The following is a 25,021-nucleotide window of genomic DNA, read 5'->3' as shown; positions in this document are numbered from 1 at the left end:
AAACAAGGCAAAATACAGCAAGTATGTAAGCAAGTGTTTCTCAACTTTTTCGCCGAAAGCGGAGCTGTGGAGAGCCACTTCGCCATTTTTTCAATGTTTTGATGGGGGAAGCTGAGTTGGAGGGGTTGTGTCACCCAGATTTGCGTCCCCCAGTGTGCATTTCCCCCCGACGTACGGTCTTCTCCCACACAAAAACAGAATTTCATGTCCAATGTAGAAATTCCGCGTTTACACTAGATTCCACCTTAATTTGCCAATTCCGCAATTCCGTGATCGCGGAAATTATAGGGCCCTAGATCAAAACAGTCCAAACCCAGTTCAGGTTGTAAAATTACCTCAGATGCTGCCTCACCTTCCAAAGATTAACCAATCATATTTAGAGGGTTGCTAATAGTGTTATTTTTTTTTTTTATAGAATCAATTTCATTTATAAAGAATCCCATAAACTCATTTCTGCTAAGAGAAGGGGAGATGAACGGTTAAACAGAGTTATGGCTGTGGCTGAGTTTGGCAACTGTATTAAAAAGAAATCTAGGATTATTAGTATTCCCCTTTTATTGATTAAGAGAAATATGGTGCGCTTCTTCTATAAAAAAACAATAGTTCTATAGTAAAACTCCATCCAACTATCATGTTGGTTAATTCCTCTAACATTACAGAAGGTGTGCTGCATCAGTATTTCTTGTGGCTGCAAAGTATGTTGTGAGACAAAGTTTGTGCATGAATTAGTGTTTTGTTGGATCTAATTAGTAAGTATTTTTTGGGCACGCAGTATATATTGTTTCCCACATCAGGGTTCCATATGATTCACTCTTAAATTGAGATTTTTAAGTCAAATTGTGCTTCTTGCCACTGCCCAGGCTCTCCTCTGGTGGTGTCTCTGATCGGCGCTCTGCTCAAAGAGAAACCCGACCGTTGGCCTTACTACCTCCGCCAGCTGCAGCAGAAGCAGTTTAAGCGCATAAAGAAGTCAACATCGTATGACTATCATGCTTTGGATCAGGCCATGGCTGCAAGCATCGAGGTTTTACCAGATGAGCATCGGGAGCTCTACAAAGACCTGACTGTGCTGGAAAAGGATGTCAAGATTCCTGCAAAGGTTTTTTTTCCATATAACACACAGCTGTTGCCTTTTGTGGTTAAATGCGAACAGCAAACACTAACATTTCTTTTAATTGATTTTGTGCTAAATATGAACCCTTTTATAGTTAAAAATCTGACTCATGCTATATGTTTAAGTTATTTTCTCTGTTAAATTTTGTAACAGAATCTCTGAACAAAATTTAAATGGAAACTTATAACAAAAAAGTCAGATGTTTTTGTATACTTCTTGAAATTTCAGCCACAAATATTTCTTTCAGTATTGTTCAGAATCTAGTTATATTTATTTTCCTATTGACTAACCATTTCTGCTATTGCAATTGAATAACCATTTCTGCTATTGCAATTGAATAATGTTGTAAAATATATGCATGGTTTTGGTCTCTGCTATAAAGCTTATGGAAAGCTGCAAACAGAAATTTGAATGGCTTTCTTCCAAAGGTTGCTTTTTTCTTTAGAAATCCAACCTTGCTGCGTGAAGTCCACCAGCTTCACCCACCTCAGTTATAGATCGTTGCAGCTCCTCTTTAGACTTTAGACCTCTTGGCTGCTTCCTCTGATTCATGGTATCATTTCCTGGTTGTCGGTTTAAGTGCATGGCCATATCTTGATTTTTTTTTGCATTTGTGCTATGTGATGTGGTTAACTGTTATTCTCTGTGGGTTATTTTGAATTAATAATTAATTATTTCAGTTTGAAAAAACACCTTGGTTAGAATGAGTTAGCGAAAAATATTAAAGACAAAAAATACTTATAAATATGTGAAAAAATTAATATAGGAGGTTTTAAAGTGACAACAAAGAAGGAAAGTAAAAAGGTTTGAATACTTTAGCGAGACGTTTTTAAACCTTCATGGTGACTTGGCCCAGTTTCTTTCATAAGACTGGGTTGTACTGTACACCAATCTGTAGAGAAATGGGTTAAAATAAAAACAACAACCAGAATTTGGGAAATATTGACCCTCATTAAAAAACCATATAATAAAGGAAGTCTCTCTCTGTCTTTTCATGTAGGTGCTGAGTGTTTTATGGGATCTGGAGCCAGAGGAGGTGGAGGACATTCTCCAAGAATTTGTCAACAAATCTCTGCTTTTTGTAGACAGAAACTCTAAACCCCATCTGTACTACCTTCATGACCTGCAGCTGGACTTCCTGGTGGAGCATTACCGAAATCAAATAGAGGTTTTTTTCCCTTTTTTTTTTCCCTCTCTCAAACATGTCAAAACTTAACACCTGAGATTAGCAGAAACAAGTGGGGAAGATCAGGGACAGCTGAAATGCTTTTGTCATTCAACTCGCTTACTCAGAGATGGTTGGGGTTAGACAAATCAAAAATTTCTACAATAAACATGCATCTGTCTGTTAATAGTAAAAAAAAAGCTGATTAAATTTTTCATAATTTTCATCTGAATGAGATGTTAGTTGCAACATGTCATGAATCACACATATTGCACCATTAATAAAAGTAGAATTATATATTACAGTTTTTAAACATTTTATTAATATTACAGTAATATTGAGTGGATGGCAGTAATATATTTGCCTATATAGTAGTCCACATATGTTGATGTCAAACATTTACACGTATCCAAAATAAAGTCTGCTCTCAGCTACATAGGATGAATGGAATAATCTGTGAGTCAATCTTTTGTTTGTTTAAATTTTTTTCTTTTATTTTCAACTGCAGGTACATCCATTTATTATGCACTATTTACATTTCAGAAAACTTTGCTTTAAAAAAACAACAAATAAGAATATAAATATATAAAAGGAAAAAAATAGATACAACTCCTAGAAACACCAAGTTATCTACTAACAACTGAATAGTAGCATTTAACTATCAAATTGCATCATTAACATTTTTATTCAAATATCTTTAACTTAGAAACAGTTGAACTTGTCACTGTATCCTCCTCAGCACGCTGTTGTAGAAGGCCCTGGACACTTGCAAGCATATACACACTTATAAACTTGCTGTTCCCACCCTAAACACCATGAAATGTCTTATGTAGACTTAAAGAAAAACCAACAACTACAAAGGTTGTTAAAAAATACTGTTATGTGTATCATAAAACCTCATCTGCCAGCTAAACCTGGTGATCTTGATACATGTTAAATGCATTAACTATGTGTAAACTGATTACCCTTTTAAATCATATAGGTTTGAGCAAAAAAAACACAGAAAAGTGATTATAGTATAACAAAAACAACTTTCATTCTCTTAAAACTGGATTTTTCCAGTAAATCCTGGAATTCCTGCTTGCCTTTTCTCTAAAAAGAAGAAAGTTTTCCATGTTTCAGTATGAGAGTCTTCACTGCAGTTTGATGTTTTTTTGTTTTTTATTGATTGGAGATAATTGCAACCACCCGTTACCTGATCTCCTGTAATATCTAGAAAAAAAAATCATCTCATTTAGCACTTGATTTGTAAACTAGCTTAAACATATTCTTGTTTTTTTATTTGTTTGTTCATGTCGCTTCCCTGACTTACTTATTTGACCATTTCTATTTAGCTAAATGTAATGGTGTGTTAATTACAGTGTAACTTTGGGTAGTTGGCGATGTTGTGCAGATGTAACACACGCCTTTTTCTCGCAACCAGTCTGCAAACTGGAAAGCAAAGAGAATAAATAGAAAAGAAATAATCCATAATAAAAAAAGAAATAATCCAGCTGCAGTCGGAGCAATAATTAAAATGGCTAAAACCTTTCAGGTGATTACACCCACTGCTGAATGACATCCAAAGATTATTTATTGTTTACAAAAAGATGCATTAAGTATTTAGAATAGAAGTACACCTGATTGAACCACAGTTTCATTTTTTTTTCGAGCTTAACTGTAAAAATGTTCACATTTCAGAGTCTCCACAGCAAGGTGGTGCACCAGTACCAGCATCACTACAGAGAGGCTCCTCCCATGTCTGGAGATGAGGAATGTCTGTACTGGATCCGGTTTCTGACCTATCACATGGCTAAAGCCAATTTGTCTCAGGTAAAATGTAGATATCATCTTCCTTGATCCTGAGCCAGCATGTTTGTTTACTTGTTTTAGGTTTGCAAATAAAACACTTAAACTTCTTTAGTATTTATTTTCCTCACCGTGTCATTTTTTTTTTTGTTGTTGTCCCGGAAAGGAGCTCTACTCACTCATGTTCTCGCTGGACTGGGTCTGCATCAAGGCCAAGATAATGGGACCAGCCCATCTCATCAATGACTACGTGGAATATGGACCCATTCTGGACCAAGAGGTCAGTAAACATGAAACCGGTTGGAAGATATAGCAGATTTAGCTGCTGTCTTTGTGTAAGTTTTAAAGTTGTTCTCCCTTCTGCTCCCCTCCTCCAGAACAGTGAAGTGCGAAGCCAGTTTCAGGAGTTTCTGTCTCTTAGCGGCCACCGCCTGGAGCAGCGTCCTTTCCCTGACGTGGTGCAGCTCGCTTTGTCTCAGCCACACTCCTCAGAGGTCTACAAACAAGCCCGGCAGCAGGCTCTGAACCGGGCTAAGAGTGGGAAGCTCTACTTTGAATTAATGTAAGTAAGCAGTGTTAATTACTTGATCATTAAAGATACAGTGTGTAATAATTACAGGGATATACAGTCAGAAATGTAATATATTATACATAACTATGTTATTTATCATCAGCTAAGAGCTCAGCCTCTTAACCTTAATATTTGCGTTGCCTTAGAATTCGTTATTTATAATTACATAGGAGCGGGTCTCGCAGCCATGGAGGCAGACATCTTTGCGCTACGGCGGCGCAGAGCCAACAAACTAGCGATTGCGAGATCGCCCATTACGCTCGAAAGTAACTACGGCAAGTTGAGAGAGATGAACTGAGACGTTACTGAACAATAGATACTAAATACTACTATAGATACTAATAAATACTATCTGTAAAATTATCTATGTAAACAAACCTCATCACTTGAGAAGGTAGGTGATGCGGACGTCGTGGAAGACATTTTGTCCCGTAACGCTCACCGTACTGTTGGGGGGGAGAAGCGGTGGGGGGGAGATGTTCATGTTGCTGCGGTCTGCAGTCTGGACGTTAGATGTCGCTGAAAATTACACACTGTAGCTTTAAGAGTGGTAAGTTATAACCCTATTGTTACTGTTTTTCTGAGCTGTCTGTGTGCCTATCATTACAGAAATAAGAGCAGTGTGGAGAATTTGTCCCGTTTGGTAATTCACCCTCACCTGGGCTCCATCTACTCCGCCTGCTTTTCTCACGACGGGACCAAAATCGCTTCTTGTGGAGCAAGCAAGACGCTGAAGGTATCTGCAGGCAGAAAGCAATAAGGGTTTATGTCTGAAGTAGAACAGAAATATAGAAAGAAAAATACTAAACATTGATAAATGTCCTAATAATATAAATGTATATATATATAATTTGTTTATCTTGGGTTCTTTCTGTCTCTGTAACATTTTATCTCAAATAATCACCTTAAAAAATATGATTTTTATTTCATTAATATTGGTTTCTAAATGTAATTATATTTAATTTGTGTTTTGCTTTACATATTTACATATATTTATGTTTAAAAGTCTGATTTTGGTCGTTTTATTTGTTCATTCATTTATTTTATCACAATCCTTGCATGCTTAGTTAATTTATTTCATCACTTATATTTATTCAAATCATGCTATATATCTGTTGCTGATGTATTTATTTAATACTTAATTCATTTCTCTTTTTTATTTAAAACTTTCCTCTTTAATATGTAATATTTCTGTGCAAGTTTTTAAACAATGTTTTAAGCTGATAACAGAAAAATGTAATATCTTTAAACAATCCCTAGTTTTGTTTTTATTTAATTATTTGTTTACTCACAGTCATTTGGGACTTTGCCGTTTATAATTTTTTTATTTTGTGGTTTGGGAATTAAAATTTAATTTCCATTGATTTTGATCGAAAGCTTTATATATTTGTGATTTCAGGTATTTAAAAGCACCTCTGGTGAGAAACTCTCAGAGATCCAGGCCCATGATGAAGAAGTCCTCTGCTGCGCCTTCTCCCCCGATGACCGTCTTCTAGCAACCTGCTCAAGCGACAGGAAAGTCAAGGTGAGGGGCTCAGGCCTGGTGCGACACACTATATGAACGCAGCCAATGAGTGACAGCAGTAAAATGCTGCGAATTAGGGTCCATTTAAATTTTGGATGATCTTCTATAGTTGTGGAACATACAGCAAGGCAAGCTACTGAGGGTCTTTGAAGAGCATGAGGAGCAGGTCAACCACTGTGAATTTACCAACACAACACGGCGCCTCCTACTGGCCACATGCTCAAACGACAGCTTGTTAAAGGTGAAATTTTATATTTTGGTTTCCTTAAAGCTTTGTATTATTTTAATGTATTTATTTTTTACTTTAGTGATCACATTGCAAACTCTTTTGTTTTAGATTTGGAATCTGAACAAGCCGTCCTCCCAGAACACACTGTTTGGTCACTCTGAGCCAGTGAACCACTGCTGTTTCTCCCCAGATGATAGTTATCTGTCCACTTCGTCCAATGACGGCACCGTTAAGGTGGATATTTCTATTCAATCTTAAAGGAAAAGCCCGGTCAGCAAGCAATAATCAATGGGTCATTTATTTATTTAATGAATTTTGCATTAATCAGTTAAAAAAATAAAAAAAATAATAATATAATTTTCATCATGATTACAGAGTCTGGGAGCGGCCATTTTTGCCCAAATATAGTAACCCCTCACTCCTGACATCTTCCGGCAGTGATGTCATGGTGCGATAAGCCTAGCGCCATTCTCCCCGCTTTACAAGCAAAATCAATGGGAACTACTAGACACATCTGCTTCACCATTGATATTTGCAAGAGCTATAGTTAAACTGACAATGCCCACATGAATGGCAGTTGAATGTTGTAATACATTGTGTAAAAGTGAAGAAAAAATTAGTTATTTCACCTTTCCGATTCATGATCCTCCATGGACGGGTTCGTCATTGGATTGCCAACTTGAAGAGGGAGGATTTGCCATCGAACTTCCGGCCAGAGAAAAAACGTGTAATATCTAGCCAACATTTAGAAGAAAAATGTTTTTAAGATGACTTAGATAATAGTGCGTTGTGACAAACACTAGATACAGCACTGGGACTTGATCAACAGCCGATACCGCACCGTGACGTCACAAACGGTAGGTGGCAGTAGTGTTCTTTGACAAACATGGATGCCTCCAGTAAAGCACATTCAAATGAAAATTACTCTTGATTAAAAACACTTATCATTTATTGAACAGTATGTAATAATTTCATATTTAAAGTACTTTCACAAGTTTGAATTCTGAATATGACCGGACTTCTCCTTTAAAATATCTCAAAACTGGACCACTTCAGCTCAGCTTACAGCTTTGATCGTTTTGCAGTCGTTTTATATTAACAAACAGTATGCTTGCTAATGCAGTTGTTCCAGGTGTCATCAGCCAATGAATGGAAGACGATCGACGTGAAGAGCTTCTTTTCAGAAAGCGAAAATGAGGAAGTGCTTGTCAAATGCAGCACCTGGACCGGCGACGGGACACGCATCATATGTGCCGCCAGAAATGCAGTTTTGGTGAGAGTTAAACCGAAAATGAGAAACTTTGAATGCAAATCAACGTGAATTTACACCTGCTAAGCATTTTATGATTAATGTCATGTATGTTTTCACTTTAAATGGAATAAAATCTAAGGTGAGATTAGACACTGATATGTTGTCTTCCTGTTTCTTAGGTGTTTGATGTCCAGACGTCAGACATGTTGCTGGAGATCAGGACTAATCGTTTGAGCACGGTCCAATACTGTCATGCTTGTCCTACCAGTAACCTGCTGGCACTAGCATTCTCTAATTATGCTGTGGAGGTAAAATGCTTACATGCTTAATAACATCTACATATGTCCAAGCACTAAATTGGCATCCTGTTCTTTTTCCTCTAAAAAAGAGATTTGTTTAAGACGATAAATCCACATTGTTTTACCATCTAGACAGAAGTTGTTTTCTAAACTCTTTGTGGACAATAACTGAAACTATGTTCTTTGATCAGATAATACTAAGGTTGATCTTTTTGTTGATAAAGAATTTAGGGGGTGTCTGCATAAAGGTTTTGGGGAAAAGCCCCTCAGGGACCTGGTTACCCTGTTAGAGGGCAGTTTGGTGCCGTAAGATAGAATACAAAAAATAATCCTCTCTGTATTCTCCAACCTTTTGAATTGTTCTAGATTGAAGGTAGGGCGATGGATTTTTCTCAGATTTTTGAAAAGACCTGCCCTCTGCACTTTTATTTTAAAAAATGCACATGCACAACCCTGTACCCGCTCCTGAGAGGGAACGCCTATTAGACTTAGACTTAGACTTAGACTTGACTTTATTAATCCCTTGGGATTACTCCCTTCGGGAAATTGTATAAGGATATACAATATCTTGTATAAGATATTAAACGCATGTGAGAGCATGCAGGAGCCCATTTCTCCTCATGCACGCTATAATTAAAAGTTCCTGTTTCCAAAAGATTTGCACTTTTTTCACTGTCAGACTCAAAATTGGAATGAGAACATAGTTATGTAAACATATCACAAGAATGATTGACAATTAGAGGACCAATTATTTTGATGATCAACTTGGAAAAAGAACATCCTCCACTATACTTTTAAAACACTTTTATAACACTTTCTGTTAAATATGCTTAATAAAAAGTTGCTTTATTGCAAATGATTTAGGCTTATTTTTAACCTTTTATACTTAAATGAAGGGGTATTGTGAATATGTTGCATGTTAGATATGTTTTATAAAACTTTAAGTAAAAAAAGTCTGAGTTGGAAGTATTACTTTTTATTTATTTATTTTTTCTTTCAAGCTGTGGGATCTGGAAGAAAACAAAAAGATGGCCGACTGCAGCGGCCACCTGAGCTGGGTCCAACGGGTTCAGTTCTCTAGTGACGGCTCACAGCTTCTCTCCTGCTCCGACGACCAGACAGTCAGGGTGAGACTTTTCATACGTGACGCGTCTCCATGGTGAAACAGAGGTCAGATTAAGTTAGTGATGTTGGTGTCTGATATTTAGATCAGAGTTTTATTGTTACTGAGCGTCACAAGGTAACCTGGAATAGAGTAAAACAAAATAATGTAAGAGATTTAGATATTTTTTAAGGTCTGAAAATAAAACAATGTTGAGAAATACTTTAATATTCATTGTCTAAATGTTAATGAGCGGACTGGAACATCCCACAGTCTGCTCCGTGGTGTTTGTCCATCATAGCTGGATAGTTAGGTGTTTTATGTGTACTGAACAACTTTTTAGTCTCACTGCATTTTACTAATCAGTTTTAAATGCTTGCAGATACCTTTCAGGGAAAAGATGTGATGTCAGGCCTGTGTTTTTTTTTTTTGTTTTTTTTTTTTTAAGCATTCGTATTTAAAACATTACATATGCTGGTGTCTGTAACTCTGAGGTCGAAGAAGAGAGAAGTGGGCTATTAGAATCTGGTCAATTGATGGTGCTCCAAATGACTTTTCTTAAATATCAAAGAGGGAATCTGTTCTTTGGACTCCACCTGAGAATAAGCCAGAAGAGTTTCCCTTTTCTTCACATTTTCTTGCATTGCTTCTTCTCTATGGTTTGGTAGGTTTAATATTTAAAGTCTGACCTTTGTAGAAATATATTCCATAAAACATTGTGAACATTTGTATTTATTCTTAAATATGACAGAAAAAGGCTTGAGTACTCTGCTCGTTTGAGAAAGCTATGTAACGTTAATGTAAAAAGGTGTAGAACCTTCACTATTTTATTATTTTGGGTGTTTAAACTTGAAATTTACGTCTGTTTTTTTTTTTTTTTTATTCTACAACAGATAAGAAAATGTTTCTCTTCTCTTAGTCTTTACCATCACCACCTATTTCATAATGACGTAGACCAACTATAACTGACAAGTTTTGCTTGTTTCTTTATTTTATCATCTGTACTATCAGTTCAGCTTGACTTAAATAAACTGTGAAGTTTATAGTCGGCACAAAAAACATTAAACCTTATGAAACAAAAAGCCTCCAAATTGGAGTGATAAATTAGTAAAATTACAAAATTCAAAAAAGAAAAGATAAAAATATATACTTAAAGTTTTTTAAAAACCTAATAAAGGATTAATTTATCATCTTCATGGAAGTAGAAATAGATCTTTAAGGAGCTCTTCAGTTTAAACTTTTGAACAGCAGAAGCAGAATTTAGCTGTTCTGTGGCCACAGTAAATAAAAGGACACATTTAGGGGCAGTTTCTGACCTAATTTAAATGGTTGCTTTACTTTCATGGAGAAAGATCAAATAAGGCTTCACATGTATTTGTTTTGTACTGTGTTGCAGTTATGGGAGACCAAGAAGGTCCACACGTCTTCAGCCATCTGCCTGAAGAGAGATTCAGATGTTATTTTTCATGATGAGGAAATTATCGTATCGGCTGCAGACAACTGCAACAGACTGCAGGTGAGCAGTGAGGAGAACTGATTTACACCAACCTAAGCTGTGCCTGGATATATTATTATCCTGTGTTGTTTGTGTCAAAGGTGCGGGACGGCAGAACAGGATCTGTTCTTTTCCAGTCGGAAGAGTTGCCATCTAGGATCCGATGTACGTGTTTGTGCAGGAATCCATCCGCGGTGTTGCTTGGACAAGAGAATGGAGAATTGCAGGTGAATGATTAGCAGGACAATAATTAGACTGCTTATATCTACACCTTTGGTATGTACTTCTGTCTAAATATGGAAAATGAATCTGCATAAACTGATCGGTATGTATTCTACAACTGTTTTGTATAATAAGATCTGGTTGCTTGGCATCCAGTTTCAAAAGAAGCCTTGAAGCGTGCTTAAATCGGAGGCAACTGGACTTTGTCTCTTTTTCTGAAAAAGTTTCAGCACCTAGCCAAGAGTTTTTGCAGCTATTGCAGAGCAGCTATTGAACTTCAGCACCTATTGTTTCCCAAATGCTGTTGTGTAGCCATCATTGTTTGCAGTGATTAGAATCCTAGTGTTGTATGTGGCTCTTTGTGTTCATTTGGGTTCGCCCATTTGGACGCCCCCTCAAAGTTAACCCTCTTAATAAAACCTTTCTGCAGGCAGAGTCTCCTGAGACTGGAATGTAGTGACATAGCGAGCGTCCTGCAGCAGAGAGCAGTGCTAATTATTTAAGAGGTCCTGAAGACGTTCCGCATTTTAATTACTCTTCCTCTCTGGAACTTTCTGTCCCCCTCTCCATGCTCCTGACCCTAGAGATAATTAATGGAGCAATTAATGAAACAGGAGCCCGGATGGTTGATCTTTTGACCTTGGAGAGGCGAGAACCTTTTCCTGGCAGGAAAAAAAGAAAATTAAACTTAAAACTTTTCCATTAAAGGATTCAGACCTGCGGCTGTTACATCGATACTCAAACTGCTGTGATTCTCCTGCTTTTTCAGAACATTTTATGCAGTTTTTGGAATCAGGCTCATGTATCAAAATATGTTTTAAAAGACTTAACAGGAAACAAATTTATTAGCAGCTCTAAACTCTCATATAAGATGAATTAGATTTACTTTTCTATTTTGTAATTATGTCTGTATTTGCTACCAGCAGGTGGCGCCCTCTGATCGAGTCCTGCGGCCACAAATTACTGCATTGCATTTTTACCCTCCCTCATCCTGCCACATTTATAACCAATGCACCAGATGAAAATTAGCAATATTTTCTGGTGACATTCTCAGATGTCAGCTTGTTCTGCTGAAGAACAAAAAAAGGAAGCTTTTAGTGAAAAAGTGCAGCAGAGAACAGTGTGCCTGTGTGCTTCAAGTAAGTAGGAACGAATCTTGTGTTGTGTGGCAGGTGTCAGGGCTGACAGCTAGACAGGTGCTGAGGACAGTTGGCTGTAGGATCCGTCGACTGCTGACCTCCTACAGGGAGGTGTTGCTGGCTGTAGCTCAGTGCACAGGCAGGGTGCAGGTATCGTATGATAGAGAAAGAGTAGAAAGTCTTCTGGTTTTGGCAATTTAAGAGTTAATTCTCAGACTTGTTTTTGCTTTTTTTTTTTTAAAGACTAATAATAGAGAAACTCAAAAAAAAAGGACAAACTTCTTCCAACCTTGTTTCAACCTTTATGTAAAATTAAAAAACACCTATTTATAATTTTTCCTGCTTTAAATTGGCCGCCTTCTCACAATTTGTGATGGTGCAACCCAAGACTCTTTAGCGTTATTGTGGACTACTTTCATTTGTTAGTTAAACACAAAGTAGGGCGTTATTTTAAAGTGTTACCATAGATATAGGTTGTTTTTATAGAGAATTGACTCATGGGTGCCAAATAGATATCAAGGCTCACTTTTCTGATTTTTAACCCAGTAAAACACTAAAGTTTAACCTGACAGTGAAAGATTTCAAAGGTTGCAGCTTTTTTTCCACGGTTGTTTGTAAAATCCTTTTTTGCTCTGTTGTATTTTCTCTTGCGTCACTCTGGAAATCCTCAACTAAGACATTTTAGAAACGTCCCACAGCATCCGCACTTATTGTGCGCAGCTTGCGTGCCAGTACCTGAAGTTTGACGGAATGGCTCAGCATGGCCTTAGGCTTTGTCTGCTCAGACGTTTCAACCCTCTCATGTGAGTTCTGAAGATTTTACAGCCTGGTAGAAACAAAGAAATGTTATGTTTATTTTTCCTTAGTTTACTCAGACCCACATGTGATGTGCTGTAGACGGTAGTTGTGTAACTGGATGGTAGATTTTATTCCAAAAATATAGTAAAGATGGGCAAGAAGTGTTTGGAAGAAGGGCAGTGGATTGACGTCCAGTTAGTTTGGAACTGAACCAGAGGTTCTGCTGCCAAAGGGGCTTTTTGACCATATGTTATCCTTCAGGCTATATAAGCTATGGCTTACAGCCCACCCTGTTTGGCATAGTTTGATTCACTTTTAACTTATAAAAGTCTGTTTTATTAATCGTCTTCAACAAATAATAATTAATATCAGATGTTACTGTTTGCTAAACATGACTGGCATAGATTCTCTGCTTTAAATGGAAAGAAACTTTATTGTAAGGTTATTTCCTTAAAGAAAAAAAAATGTACACATTTTATTTTTGCTGCAAGCCTTCTTAAGCAGAGTTCATGTCAGAGGCAGAATTTTACTATGCTTTTTAAACTGGGACCAAATGATTACTAAGGCCTGAACACATCGGTTACGCACGACTTTTTCATTCCCTATACCATTTATTTAAAATTTTTTTTTCTACTGACTGCGTAAAGAGAGGCTCCGACTAGGCGGGGTGGGCAGATCTGTCTTTTTTTTTTTTTTTTTTTTTTTTTTTTTTTACTATTGTCTTTGTGTTATATAAAGTAAAACAATAACCCACATTTACATTGGACATATTATGAAAAATTATACAATCTATAAAGCAAAGCCCCACCTAATGAGTCTCTGCAGCATCTTGAACCAGAACAGATATAGAATGTTAATATTCCTATATTATAAATTTTAATGTTTCATAATTTTTTTTTTGCGCAAATCTGTCTGGCTCACTATATACGTGATGTGCGATTCCAAAACTGGCAGTTTTCCTCTGTGATTACCAGATTTTATTTTCTATTTCCCCCAAAGCGAATGTGTTTTAATTTGTAACCACATCTCCCTTCCTGTCAGACCCATGAAAATGCTGCTGAATTGCTGCATAGTCCGACTTAAATAGACCTGAGGTCTGTCTCAGTTGGGCTTGCGCAGCCCACTTGCATGAAATCGCGCCTGGTGTGATCATCCATATTGACTTTCAATAAGCGCTAAACGCCACAACCACGCCGGCACGATTTTCTGTCGGATCAGACGCAAAATCGGATTCGGTGTGTTTTGGCCTTAAGTTACTGTAACATTTAAAGCTAACTTTGGGTCCTGAGTTTAGATTAGTAATGCTTACTCCAAGCAGAACTTTGTGTGTTCGCTGCCAAGAAAAGCTGCATTAACTTTGAGGCCTCTAACATTTCCAAAACTAGCATGTTCTACAGCAGACTGTGGTTGAAAGCCTAAAAGAATAAAAATAGGAAACTTTGAAACAGGAAGTGAACTGTCAGAAGCTTTATTGTATAACAGCAAAGCAGTAGAACTGAATAAAAGCCAAAATCTCTCAGTAGGAAGGGATTTCCTTTGAAATTAAGTCCTTACAGATTTTGGGCTTCCTTTGACTTCGTTTTCAAGTTCCTCACTTATACTGATAATGGTTAACTTGCAGACTTCTTCCCTCAGAGGCAACATAGATGTCGCTTTATAGTTTAGTTAAGGAAAAATATCAGATATTTGAGTTTTAAACTGACTGGCCAGATCATGCTGCTACCAGCAGAGTTGTTGATAACAACTCCAGGTGTCTGAGCTGCCCGGATGCACCCAGTTTTATAAGAACTGTAAGCCATCCTTAAATTTAGCACCACCAAGTCGTAGAAAACCAGAGTACCTGGAGAAAATCCAAACATTCATGAGGAGACACTCACAGGAAAGATGACTTGACAATCAATCATTGACAGGCTTCATCACCACATTAATAGACATTTGAGAGAAAAGAAAAAGCCTTGAGAAATGTAGAGCAAACCATTAAAGGGTTTAATGCAGATTTAAAAACGATGAAAATTAATGTGAATTAATTCTTATTAATGTAATGGATATGGATGGAATAATTAATTGGAATTATTTCTAAATACATCTATTACAATGTCTGTAATGTTTGATTTTTAAGTAATTGTTTAATTGTTAAGCGATTTTTGTTTTGTCTTGTGGACCCCAGGAAGACGCCCCCCTTTTGGTGACAGCTAATGAGGATCTTTTTTTAACAATAAACAATAATCGTGATGAAATTATAAGAAATGTTTCGATAAATTGATATTTACCGAGTTAAATCTGTGTTTTAAAAGCTTTGAAACAAAATCTTCTTGGCTTTAAAACACTCGAAAGCATCAGAATGACTTCTACACAATAGCTTGTAAGCATGAGCTTTCAGATACGGCCCATTATCAAGTTCATACTGTATTATAACCTGTAGTAAAAATATCACTATTTCACAGTATTTTGACTAAAACAAAAATAAAAACTATAGAACAAAAGAATAATCATAAGTTCCACCTTCTGAGAGTCTGGCTTTTATTTTTATATTCCTGTATTTCTTTTTTTTTTTCCTTTTAAATCTTTCTTATTCATAAACAAATCCAAAAAAAGGAATTATTTTCAACTTTTTTTTTAACCTATTTCTTTTATATAAGTGCTTTAAAAGTAAAGTTGGTGTGTTGCAAAAGTAATATAACAGGTGAATCATCATAGATCCATTAAATTTTACATTTGTTTTTGTCTGATATGAAGCATAAACTTTAGGTAAAAGACTCAAGCATGTACAGCTCAGGTGGCCCAGTCCTTCATATCCAAACTGCGGCAGATGTGATGAGTCTTTGATGGGCTAATGTTTGCTGCTTCCAGGTGTTGGAGCTTCCCTCTGGGAAGCTTTTAGCCACTCTGCTGGGACACACTAAGACGGTGCTTCACTGCCAGTTCTGCCACGGCGGACAAACACTCATCACCTCATCCGAGGACGCCACCATAAGGGTAGGCTACGCTCAGCCCATATTTTGTTGTGCCTGCTAATTGTTCCCCTTCTCCATCAATCCCCCTCCACACACACACACTAACACACTTACACACACACACACACACACACACACACACACACACACACACACACACACACACAGACTTTAATTTCCTGTGTTTAATGGGACATTTTCTCCCTCCCAACTTGCTTCCAATTTTTCTTCCCAGCTATTGATTAGTTTTCCCACCTCATTCCAATCCTTCCCCTTGAGGAAAATACCGTCTGCACTCACTCATTCATCTGATGTTTTTACCCCCCCACCTGTTAAACTTATTCATTGGCCTCTCCTCTTTTCCTTTCAGCTCTTCCTCTTGTTCCCTTCTCTGCCTCAGTAAATATCTGAATACTGTATGTGTGGCTATGTGAGGCTGTTCCGCTCTGTCAACCTCACCATTTATGCTCTGCTGCTCATTTTTCCTCTCATCCCTTTCTTTCCTTTCGTCTCCATATTTCGGTTTTGCCCACGGACCCCCTCCACTGCAGCACTCCAACCCCCCTTTCTACCAACACGCCGCCTCATTTTGTATTCATCCGGCTGCCGCCTGCAGCATCTCTCTTCTCAGGCCGTCCGCTGCTTATTCAGAAAATATTCAGATTCATGCAGCTTGACATGCGCTCATGAGGAAATGGACGTGTGTGTTTAGATGGTAACGCAAATGCAAAGTGAATTTAAATGGAAACCAATGATGGATTTTAACCTTCAGACCAATAAAGGAGGGAAAGAAGGGAAGCGTGTGCGGCGGGATATGATGGCTCGGTCCTCGTTTCTTCGCCTTGGCCATCTAGGAGTTCAGATGCTTCCCAGTTTCTGCTGATTTATCTGCTGATGTGCAAAATACAGCTGATCTGGAAGTTCAGAATTGTCACCATCTATGCTTTTTGTGTTTACTTTTAGGCTGCATATGCAAATATAGATCTAATTCTGATTATCAGCAATAGATATTTGGGTAAAGTTTTAAGACTGATCATCGTCATAAGGGTGAAAACAATTAAAACTTTCTCTTGTACAATTTTTTGTTAGGCAAAAGCTGGAAAGTGTGTCTAAAACAACGAAATTATCAATAGAATATTTTGGTTGCGTATTTTTTTTAAGGTTTCCTGCGGAGAAAGACTGAATTTTAATTAATTTGCTTCAAGAACTGCATAAATAAGCAAAAAAAAAGGTTAAAAATATGTTTTGATGTTTTAAACCTTTTCTACGTTCAAATAAACTGTTATCCATTCATCCATTTGTTAAGCTTTTAGTCCATCTTTTTTTCCTTCTGGGTTCCAGATCTAAACATTATAGATTTATTACCGATAATATCATGTGAAGGCTTTGTTTTTATACTCTTAGAAATCCCTAGAATTAAAATCCCTGGTCTGAATATGTGCATGCAGAATAAACTGATTAACAAAACCAAACTCTGCATCTAAACATCCAGATTTATCTGTGGTTCCCTGTAATCCTATTGCTCTGCATTCGAAAGCAATGGTTCATTTCTATTTTCAGATGTCTACAAAACCAACAATGAAATAGTGCAAAATTGCTATAGATTAACTTTAATTCAATACCAAACTGCCTTATGTTCCAGAAAATCCCACCATCCATAAAACTGCCATTTCTGAAGAATTTGTATAATCCAACCCCTTTTTTTTCCTGAATTTAGGAACATCATAACAGAAGTCATTAATAGACATGTTGGTAGGAGGAACCCCCAGCTGATGAACTGCTCTTTATTATCCTATTTAGGTGTGGAGGTGGAAATCAGGCGAGTGTAAAGTGCTTCAGGGTCACAAGGAGCAGGTCCGATGTTTCTCTTTGCTCTCTGACTCAACAAATGAATCAAAGCTCCTCTCCTGGTCCTTTGATGGAACTGTGAAGGTGAAACTGACATCTACACACACACAGATGCAGAAATTGTCACTACATTTACCAGCAGTGTAAAAACCGGACCAGAAATAATCTGTCCTTCCTCTCCTCGCTACCAGGTGTGGGACATTGAGAGCGGGGAGAAACTGCAGGACATGGAGGCTCATCAGGGAGCTATTCTGTCCTGTCACATTTCGCCAGACGGATGTCTCTTTGCAACCACCTCTGCTGACAAAACCACTAAGGTTCAACACCAACATACACATATCTATTTCTGCCTGGAGTGACAGCCTGACCTATTGCACAGCAGAGTCGTCTCTCAGAGCTCTCTTGTCTCGTTTTCTCATGAGGTGCAGGTATTAATATGTTGCTTAGAGTAATGTCTGGAGGTAAAAGTTTCTCATGCAGGGAGGTGAGCGAACTTAGATATTAGCATCAGATGGCTGCAGGCATGATGAGATAGCCCCAGGTTTGTTTGTCCTTCTATGCCTGAATATAAGTTGAAGTCTTGCTGCAGGTTAGCTGCCCTCAGCTGACCCATCGCCCTCTCTGGATGAAGCCTTTGCCAAATGACTATGTACCAACACCAGTAGGCCTGACTTTGGGCTGACTTTGACTTAATAAGCTTAGATTTTGTATTTGGTTATAACCCTGTGCTTTCAGATCTAGGCAAGTCATTTCATCCGTGCTTTGTGAATGACTGTTGATGGGAAAAATAATTAAGATTTTTTTTCAGTGCATCTTTTTTTAGAGTAGCTGCACTGTGTTTGTTTGGAAGAGTTGAATTAATATTGGCTTTGTACATCACGAATCATCCAGGACTGGGATTATAGCTGTTGCTTTGGGGTCTTCATCAGTTATGCAATCCTTGTTTTTTTGTTCTTTTGTCTTCATTCCAGCACCAACACCAATTCCAAGCCAATCTTCCACCTTTTGTTAAATAACTCAATCAGGAGCCACTGCTCGCAAGTTTCACGTGGGAATTCAGATTTGGTTGCTCGCCAACCCTGATTCTCACAGCGACTTTGTGTTTTTTATGGATTTGGCAAAGATCATAATTGAGGTTTGTGTGTTTATCAGGCTGGTCAGCAGCCAGCCACATAGTCTTTGCTCTCCAGACCGAGGTGGGGGCATTGCTGGCTCATAAAAACAAAGAACACACAACCGCCAATGTCCCTGGTTTCCATCTGTCTGGAGGTCAAACCAAAAAGTGTAGTCTTGAAAGTCTTTCAGAGGCATCACAGAGCGCTCTGTTGTGTTCTTTTCTTATGCTCTGCTCCCTTTCCCCTAGTTTTGTTTGCAGTTATGTTTGCCAAATGAAGTGCATAATTAGCGGTTGGGTTATTTGTTATGCAATGTGCAAAGATGGTGAAGGAGGTAGAAAAAGGACGAATGACGAGGGGAAGATTTTAAACACAAAAGCTGTAGCACCATAAAGCAATCTGTACAAGGTTTACCAGGTTGCTACTGTATAAGCAAACAATGCCGTAATTATGTTTATACAATGCAGATGGCTCACAGTTTATCTTTTGAGTCCTCAACATGTTTTAATTTTAAACAAGTTTTCAGATCTCATCATTATGTAGCATGTTGTAACTCTTTTTAGTTTTACTTGGATACATTTATGATAATTTTGTTTAGATCTAATCTTAAAAGGTTTATTCCCTCAGCATAATTGACTTTGATTTTCATCTGATCCTTAGTTGTGGAGCTGCGAGTCCTGGCAGTGCGTCTTCACCCTGAGAGGTCATCATGAGTGTGTCCGAAGCTGCCGCTTCTCTTGGGATAGCAAACGCCTTGCTACAGGAGACGACAACGGAGAGATCCGGGTGTGTGCTCGTAAAATCCAACCATCCCTTTGTTGAAGCAGTTTGCATTGTGCTAAATTAGGATTGCCTGGTTGTTTTTGTTCTTTTTATTATCGTCACCCAGTGCAGACCGAATGCAGTGACAGTGCCTCAAACCTTCTAATTTTCTGTTCGTAATACAAAAAGTAATTAAAGCAGTCAACATTCATTCCCAGAAATCCTCCTCTAATTACATGTCATCACTCATTTAGGGAAAGTGCTTACTAATACATGGTGATCACTGCAGTGCATGCACACAGGGAGGGGTTGAGATGAAAGGCAGAAGGCAGGGTTCCTTTCACAAGGAGGTGCAAACTATGAAGCTGAGGGAGTGCATGAGAAGGATGAGATGTTTGACGGTGAGAGAAGGAGAACCTAAATTGGATCTTTAAAGCTCTGCAATCCTGATGTGCAAAAAAAACCCCCAAACAAACCACAATGTAACAGAAGACAATGAGAAGTCGGGCTGCAACAGAAAATGGTGTTATTCTCTGTGTTGGCCAATAATTTGAAAAGTTATCTTTTTTGGAAATGACTTAAACTGGCAGGTCCACTAAAATGAAATTCATTAAATTCTCCACTTGTTTCTCTGGAAACAAACAAGACTGATCTGAACCAAAACATGGCTATATCTCTATATTTCTAATTTGTTTTCTTCGTTTTGTTTTGTAAACAGGCCTCTATGCATGATTGACATTCAAATGTTTTGGTTGGATGTTTTTAGATAAATATAGGGTATGCTAACTATTTAGAGATTATCATCACTGTAGAAAAAGTTTTGCAAGGAATTAAAAGTATGGTAGATCCTTTTTTAAAAAGACCTGCCCTCTACGCTTTAAAAAAATGCCTGTGCAAGAGCATGCACAAGCGCATTTCTCCTTGTGCACACCCTGTTTAAAATGTGCTGTTTTCACAGATCATATAAACTTACTGTGTCCACATACAGCAGACACTATATAGTGGACTCTATAGCAAACTGACCGTTCAGACAGATGATCACTGCTTTTTGCCATGTTTGTTATTAGTCGCAGCTGTCGGGTAGCTACAGCCTATGGCATCAGAGGGCCGCTGTGACAGCAAATCCCATAATGCTTTGCAAGGAGAGCTCTCCGTGCAAAGCATTCTGGGATATATCTGCCTCATCTGAGGCCTTTTTTTCTTCTCATACACTTCGTAGACACTTTTTCTCTAACGACCCCCGGCCATTTTTAAAGAACCGTGCCGAGAAAGGTGAGCTTAAATTACTGTCTGAAACCGTAGCTCACCACAGATATATGCCTGAAAGTGTGCATGCGCAGAAAAAGATAGCTAACGGAGCGAGCACCTAGGGCGGCCTTACATAAACATATCACCCGAATGATTGACAATTAGGAGGAGCGCTTATTTAAAGATCCAGCCGGAAATAAAACATTGTCCTTTATACCTTTAAGTGAAACATCAATTTCTAAAAGATCCACTAGAACGTCTGGAGAAGTTTTTATTAGACTAGTTAAAACTTTATTTAAAGATTTGGATCCAAAAAAAAAATGATAATAATAATAAAATCATGGATTAATAATGTCATGGTCACTACAGTTAAATTTCCTTCCATGATTGCTAAAACAAAAACCTTTGCTCACTATTAAAGACCTTAAACCGCTTCAAGCGCTGGGTATGGACAGTATTGGATCAAAACTAATGACCTGCAAATGCAAGTAGCAATTGTGGATACCTGGAGGCTTCCTTTATTCTTGATGCTAGATTCCTGCTGACAAACATGCTGTAAGAACTCACCTGGTAAAGTGCCGTCAGCTGCATGGTGCTAGGATCAATTCTGTTTGCTTGCTGCTTGGGATCAATGAGCTATTTAAATGTGATGTGCTCACATAATTATAAGCAACTTGCTTTTGGCAGAGTAAAGGTGGGGAAACGATGAGAAATTATCTCTGCTCTGATCCAAATGACCAGAATCCTACTATCAGACTGCTAAGCTGCCCCTCACAGTAGCTCTTTTTAGACACCAAAGCATTTAGCCAATAATGGAGAAAACTGGATCTCTTACAGTGATGGATAATAAATGGAAGAAAGTTTGATTAAACACCTGTTTTTACATTTTTGTTTGTTTGATTTATAGAAAATCACACACAAGAACTTTCACCAGTATTTGTCCTGTAAATTTTAATTCTATCTACAATGTTCGAATTTCACATTTTTACAGTAATGCATAACAGAAACAGCTCTATTCTGTCATAACTGCTGCAGTCTAACAAAGTTTCACCATATTTATTTCATTAGATGTTTTTATTTTTTCATTCTATTCAAACATAGGAAGTTAAATATGTTTAGACTTAGACAGATTTGTCATTTTGTTTACACAAGTGTAAAACAAAAAGAAATGTCGTTTAGAACAGCCCTCTTGACAATTTCATTTCTTTAAAAGTGCAATCTTGAAAAATAGTAAAAAAATATATAAAAAAGTAACATAAAATAAAATATATTATATATATGATATTAAAAATTTGACGAAAGGCTGCCTGAAGTTTGTGGTTATATGTGATCATTTTTGTTCACCGCAGATCTGGAGGGTCGAAGATGGCTCTCTACTGAAGGTCTGTGCCCAGGAAAGTAAAGACGGCACGGATTCTCTCCATGGCGGTTGGGTGACTGATCTGCACTTCTCCCCGAACAACTCTGTGCTCGTTTCGACTGGTGGCTACATCAAGGTATGCTGAAGCAAACATGAGATTTATTGGAGATTACAATTAAAAAATAATTTTCTTTCCTTCAATCATTCACAAAGATCAAACAGGGGTTATTTAAAAATCACCATTCCTTTTTTAACTTATGTCACTCACTTGGCATACAACACACTTCCTCAAAGTACCAGAATGGATCCTCTCCCCCCTCAATGGAGAAAAAGCTTTTAATTGGGTCTATTTAAAGTAAAAAAAAAATTACATTTACAGAGAGGAACACATCAATAATGCCAGTTAAGCCCCTTATAATGCAACAGTGATGGGAGTAACGGCGTTTAAAGTAATGGCGTTACTAACTCCGTTACCTTTTTTTTTTTAGTAACAAGTAATCTAACTAATCACTCTTACTGGAACTATAACGCAGTTACCATTGCCAACACCCCATTACTGCACGTTACTCAGGTCGCACAATTAACCTTTTGTTCATGATAGGACTCACGAGAGAGGGGGGGGTGAGATTGGCTGATGTATAGTAAGATTACGTCTGTCAGTTGGGTAGGTGGGCGTTTCTGCTGGCGGCTGTTAACGTACAGCACACACAGAGAGTTGGAGAGTGAGGAGGACTCCAGCAGCAAAACAGCGTTTTCCAGATGGAAATACCGGTGCTACGTCGAGCTGCGTTTCCCCATCAGATACGGTTTCCCCTGCATCTCCGCACAGCGCAGGTGGCACGATTCACCGCGCAAGCGAAAGGAAATGCGCATGCTCGCTAAAGGCGCGTAACAGCCGCCCTGTGCTCGCTTCACAGGGGAACTATGGAGAGCGTGAACGATCAAATGTTAGCCTATATGGAGAAAGGGAGAATCTGGATGGATGGATGTGACAGTATCTATGACAACCCAAACACACAGGATTTCAGAATTAGACATCCCCAGTTATTAATTTCATACACTCACCAGATCTGAACGCCCTGTTAAAAAAACTTAACACCCATGAGTAGAGGTAATGCAGCCTGATGATATTTACACCGCATCAGATACCGTTCCCCCCATGTTAAGCAGGGGGAACGCTATCTAACGCGGTTTATAGGCCTGTCGGATACCGTTCCCCCCTGATGTCATTTACGTTGAGTTGCAATAAATGCAAAACTCTCTGCAGGTTCTTGTCTTTGTCGTCCGCTCTATTCAGCTGGCTTTGGAAACACACGGTGAGAAGGTGGGGGCCGGGTGGCGAGGGTGAGAAACGCAAAAGTAACACAATAGTTACTTTTACTAGTAACTAGTTAGTTTTACTGTGGAGTAACTCGGTTAGTAACTCAGTTACCTTTTGGGTGAAGTAACTAGTAACTAATTACTTTTCAAAGTAACGTGCCCAACACTGTAATTCAACATCGTAATTGGATCTCTTGCAATATTATTCCATAGTGATTCATCGAGAAATGAACCATGAACACCAACTGGCAGTTCATGCTGATGATTTGTTGCTCTTCATTCTAATCCCTGCATTAAATTCAGCACCCCAAGAACCCATTTTTTTAAAAATACCTACAAATTTGTCATTTCTCCAAAGTCAGCTATCGGGGTTTGCGGTCTGTAATGGATGATATTCTTAATTTGCAGCCATCTGGAAGAGATCTGATCTTAAAAATCTACGATATGCTAATAGACACGAACCCAGCGTCCACAGCAGGGATCAGGGCAGCTTTGGAACAGGAACCAGCGTCTCTCCAATAACATATTGGATTCAATTCTGGGGCTTGTTAATCTCATGTCATTCTGCTCTCGTCGCTCTTATATTTAACCAGACTTGGACCCTTTATGTAATCAGGCACTTTATAAGGTCATTCTGGACTTGCTCGGGCAGAAAGTCTTCCAAGCTCTCTCCACACTCTCTGAGGTAGATATTGCTCCTAACCATCTTCTTGCCTCACTCAGTATTTACTCAGGAAGCCATGAAGTCTCCTCTGAGATTCACCACATGCTGCCTTTCATGTCAGTCCTTGCTAGTTGTCTTATTTTGCTCAGATGGACGAGTAGTCGACACCCAATGAGTAGCTGACAAAAGGTCTTGTCTTAGCTTGGAAAAGATCAGGTACTCTGTCAAGAACCAAGCTGACGGGTCTAAAAATAAATTAGAGTCTCTTCCTAAGGTATTTTTTTAACCTCCAATGATTCTACCATCAATTTCTGTTTTGGTTGCCAGAGATGAAGAAAGATAAAAGAAGTTGACATTCAGTACTGGATCATTGTAATTTGTTGTTCCCATGAAGACACGCCATTACTGTCACCTTTTGTTGTTGCTGGGATCTGATTGGATCTTTGTTTTTGTTTGTTTGTTTTGCTCTGTTACCTTAGCCTTCAGTTTGATCTTACACTCATCTCTGCATAGTACCTATGTTAATAACTCTTGTTAACCTCTGTTTTCTTTTATTGAAAATTCAATAAAGAGGTTGTTGACTTTATGATGTTAAAATGGGTATTTGGATTAATTTAGAAAATCTTAATTTTGCTACCATATCAGATTTAAGGAACAGGAAAAGTAATTGGTCCTGTTCTTTTCTTATATATTTCTGTGCCTGCCAGATGAAGTCTGTGATAATTACTGTAACTGGAATAGCTATAAAATAAAATATTATGTAAGCTCCTATTTACTAGTGCAGGATGATGCTCACATTTAAAACATAGATAAAATATAAAAGCAATCTAATTTCAAATTGCAGAATCCAATTTTAATTCAAGAGACTAAAATAAAGAGGGACATTTTTAATTTACTCATAGGCTGATATGACACCAACTGTTTAAGAGGGAAACTGATTTGAATCCTAAATCCAAGGCTTGCGTTTGAGGCTATGCTCTGTCTCTCTGGCAGCATGGCTGGCTGCTGCAGCCAATTCAGTAAGCTTCACAGCAGTTCACAGATAAGCCTG

General features: G+C 38.0%; 1 protein-coding gene across 1 annotated transcript in view; it reads left to right on the top strand.

Annotated features, from left to right (window-relative positions):
- apaf1 (apoptotic peptidase activating factor 1) overlaps positions 1-25,021 on the top strand; it is a 48,403-nt gene that overhangs the window by 5,437 nt on the left and 17,945 nt on the right. Inside the window, exons 8-26 of the mRNA XM_015400893.1 lie at positions 861-1,099; positions 2,115-2,282; positions 3,960-4,091; positions 4,234-4,347; positions 4,445-4,629; positions 5,248-5,374; positions 6,038-6,163; positions 6,273-6,404; positions 6,501-6,626; positions 7,516-7,665; positions 7,824-7,952; positions 8,945-9,070; positions 10,442-10,561; positions 10,642-10,767; positions 15,550-15,675; positions 17,454-17,585; positions 17,693-17,818; positions 19,277-19,402; positions 21,976-22,122. Of these exons, the coding sequence (XP_015256379.1) occupies positions 861-1,099; positions 2,115-2,282; positions 3,960-4,091; positions 4,234-4,347; positions 4,445-4,629; positions 5,248-5,374; positions 6,038-6,163; positions 6,273-6,404; positions 6,501-6,626; positions 7,516-7,665; positions 7,824-7,952; positions 8,945-9,070; positions 10,442-10,561; positions 10,642-10,767; positions 15,550-15,675; positions 17,454-17,585; positions 17,693-17,818; positions 19,277-19,402; positions 21,976-22,122 (2,657 nt within the window). The remainder of the gene's footprint in view (positions 1-860; positions 1,100-2,114; positions 2,283-3,959; positions 4,092-4,233; positions 4,348-4,444; positions 4,630-5,247; positions 5,375-6,037; positions 6,164-6,272; positions 6,405-6,500; positions 6,627-7,515; positions 7,666-7,823; positions 7,953-8,944; positions 9,071-10,441; positions 10,562-10,641; positions 10,768-15,549; positions 15,676-17,453; positions 17,586-17,692; positions 17,819-19,276; positions 19,403-21,975; positions 22,123-25,021) is intronic.

The sequence above is a fragment of the Cyprinodon variegatus genome, unplaced genomic scaffold (genome assembly GCF_000732505.1).
Source record: "Cyprinodon variegatus isolate N-32 unplaced genomic scaffold, C_variegatus-1.0 Scaffold1159, whole genome shotgun sequence".
NCBI lineage: Eukaryota > Metazoa > Chordata > Actinopteri > Cyprinodontiformes > Cyprinodontidae > Cyprinodon > Cyprinodon variegatus.
This window is presented reverse-complemented; position numbering and strand designations above follow the sequence as displayed.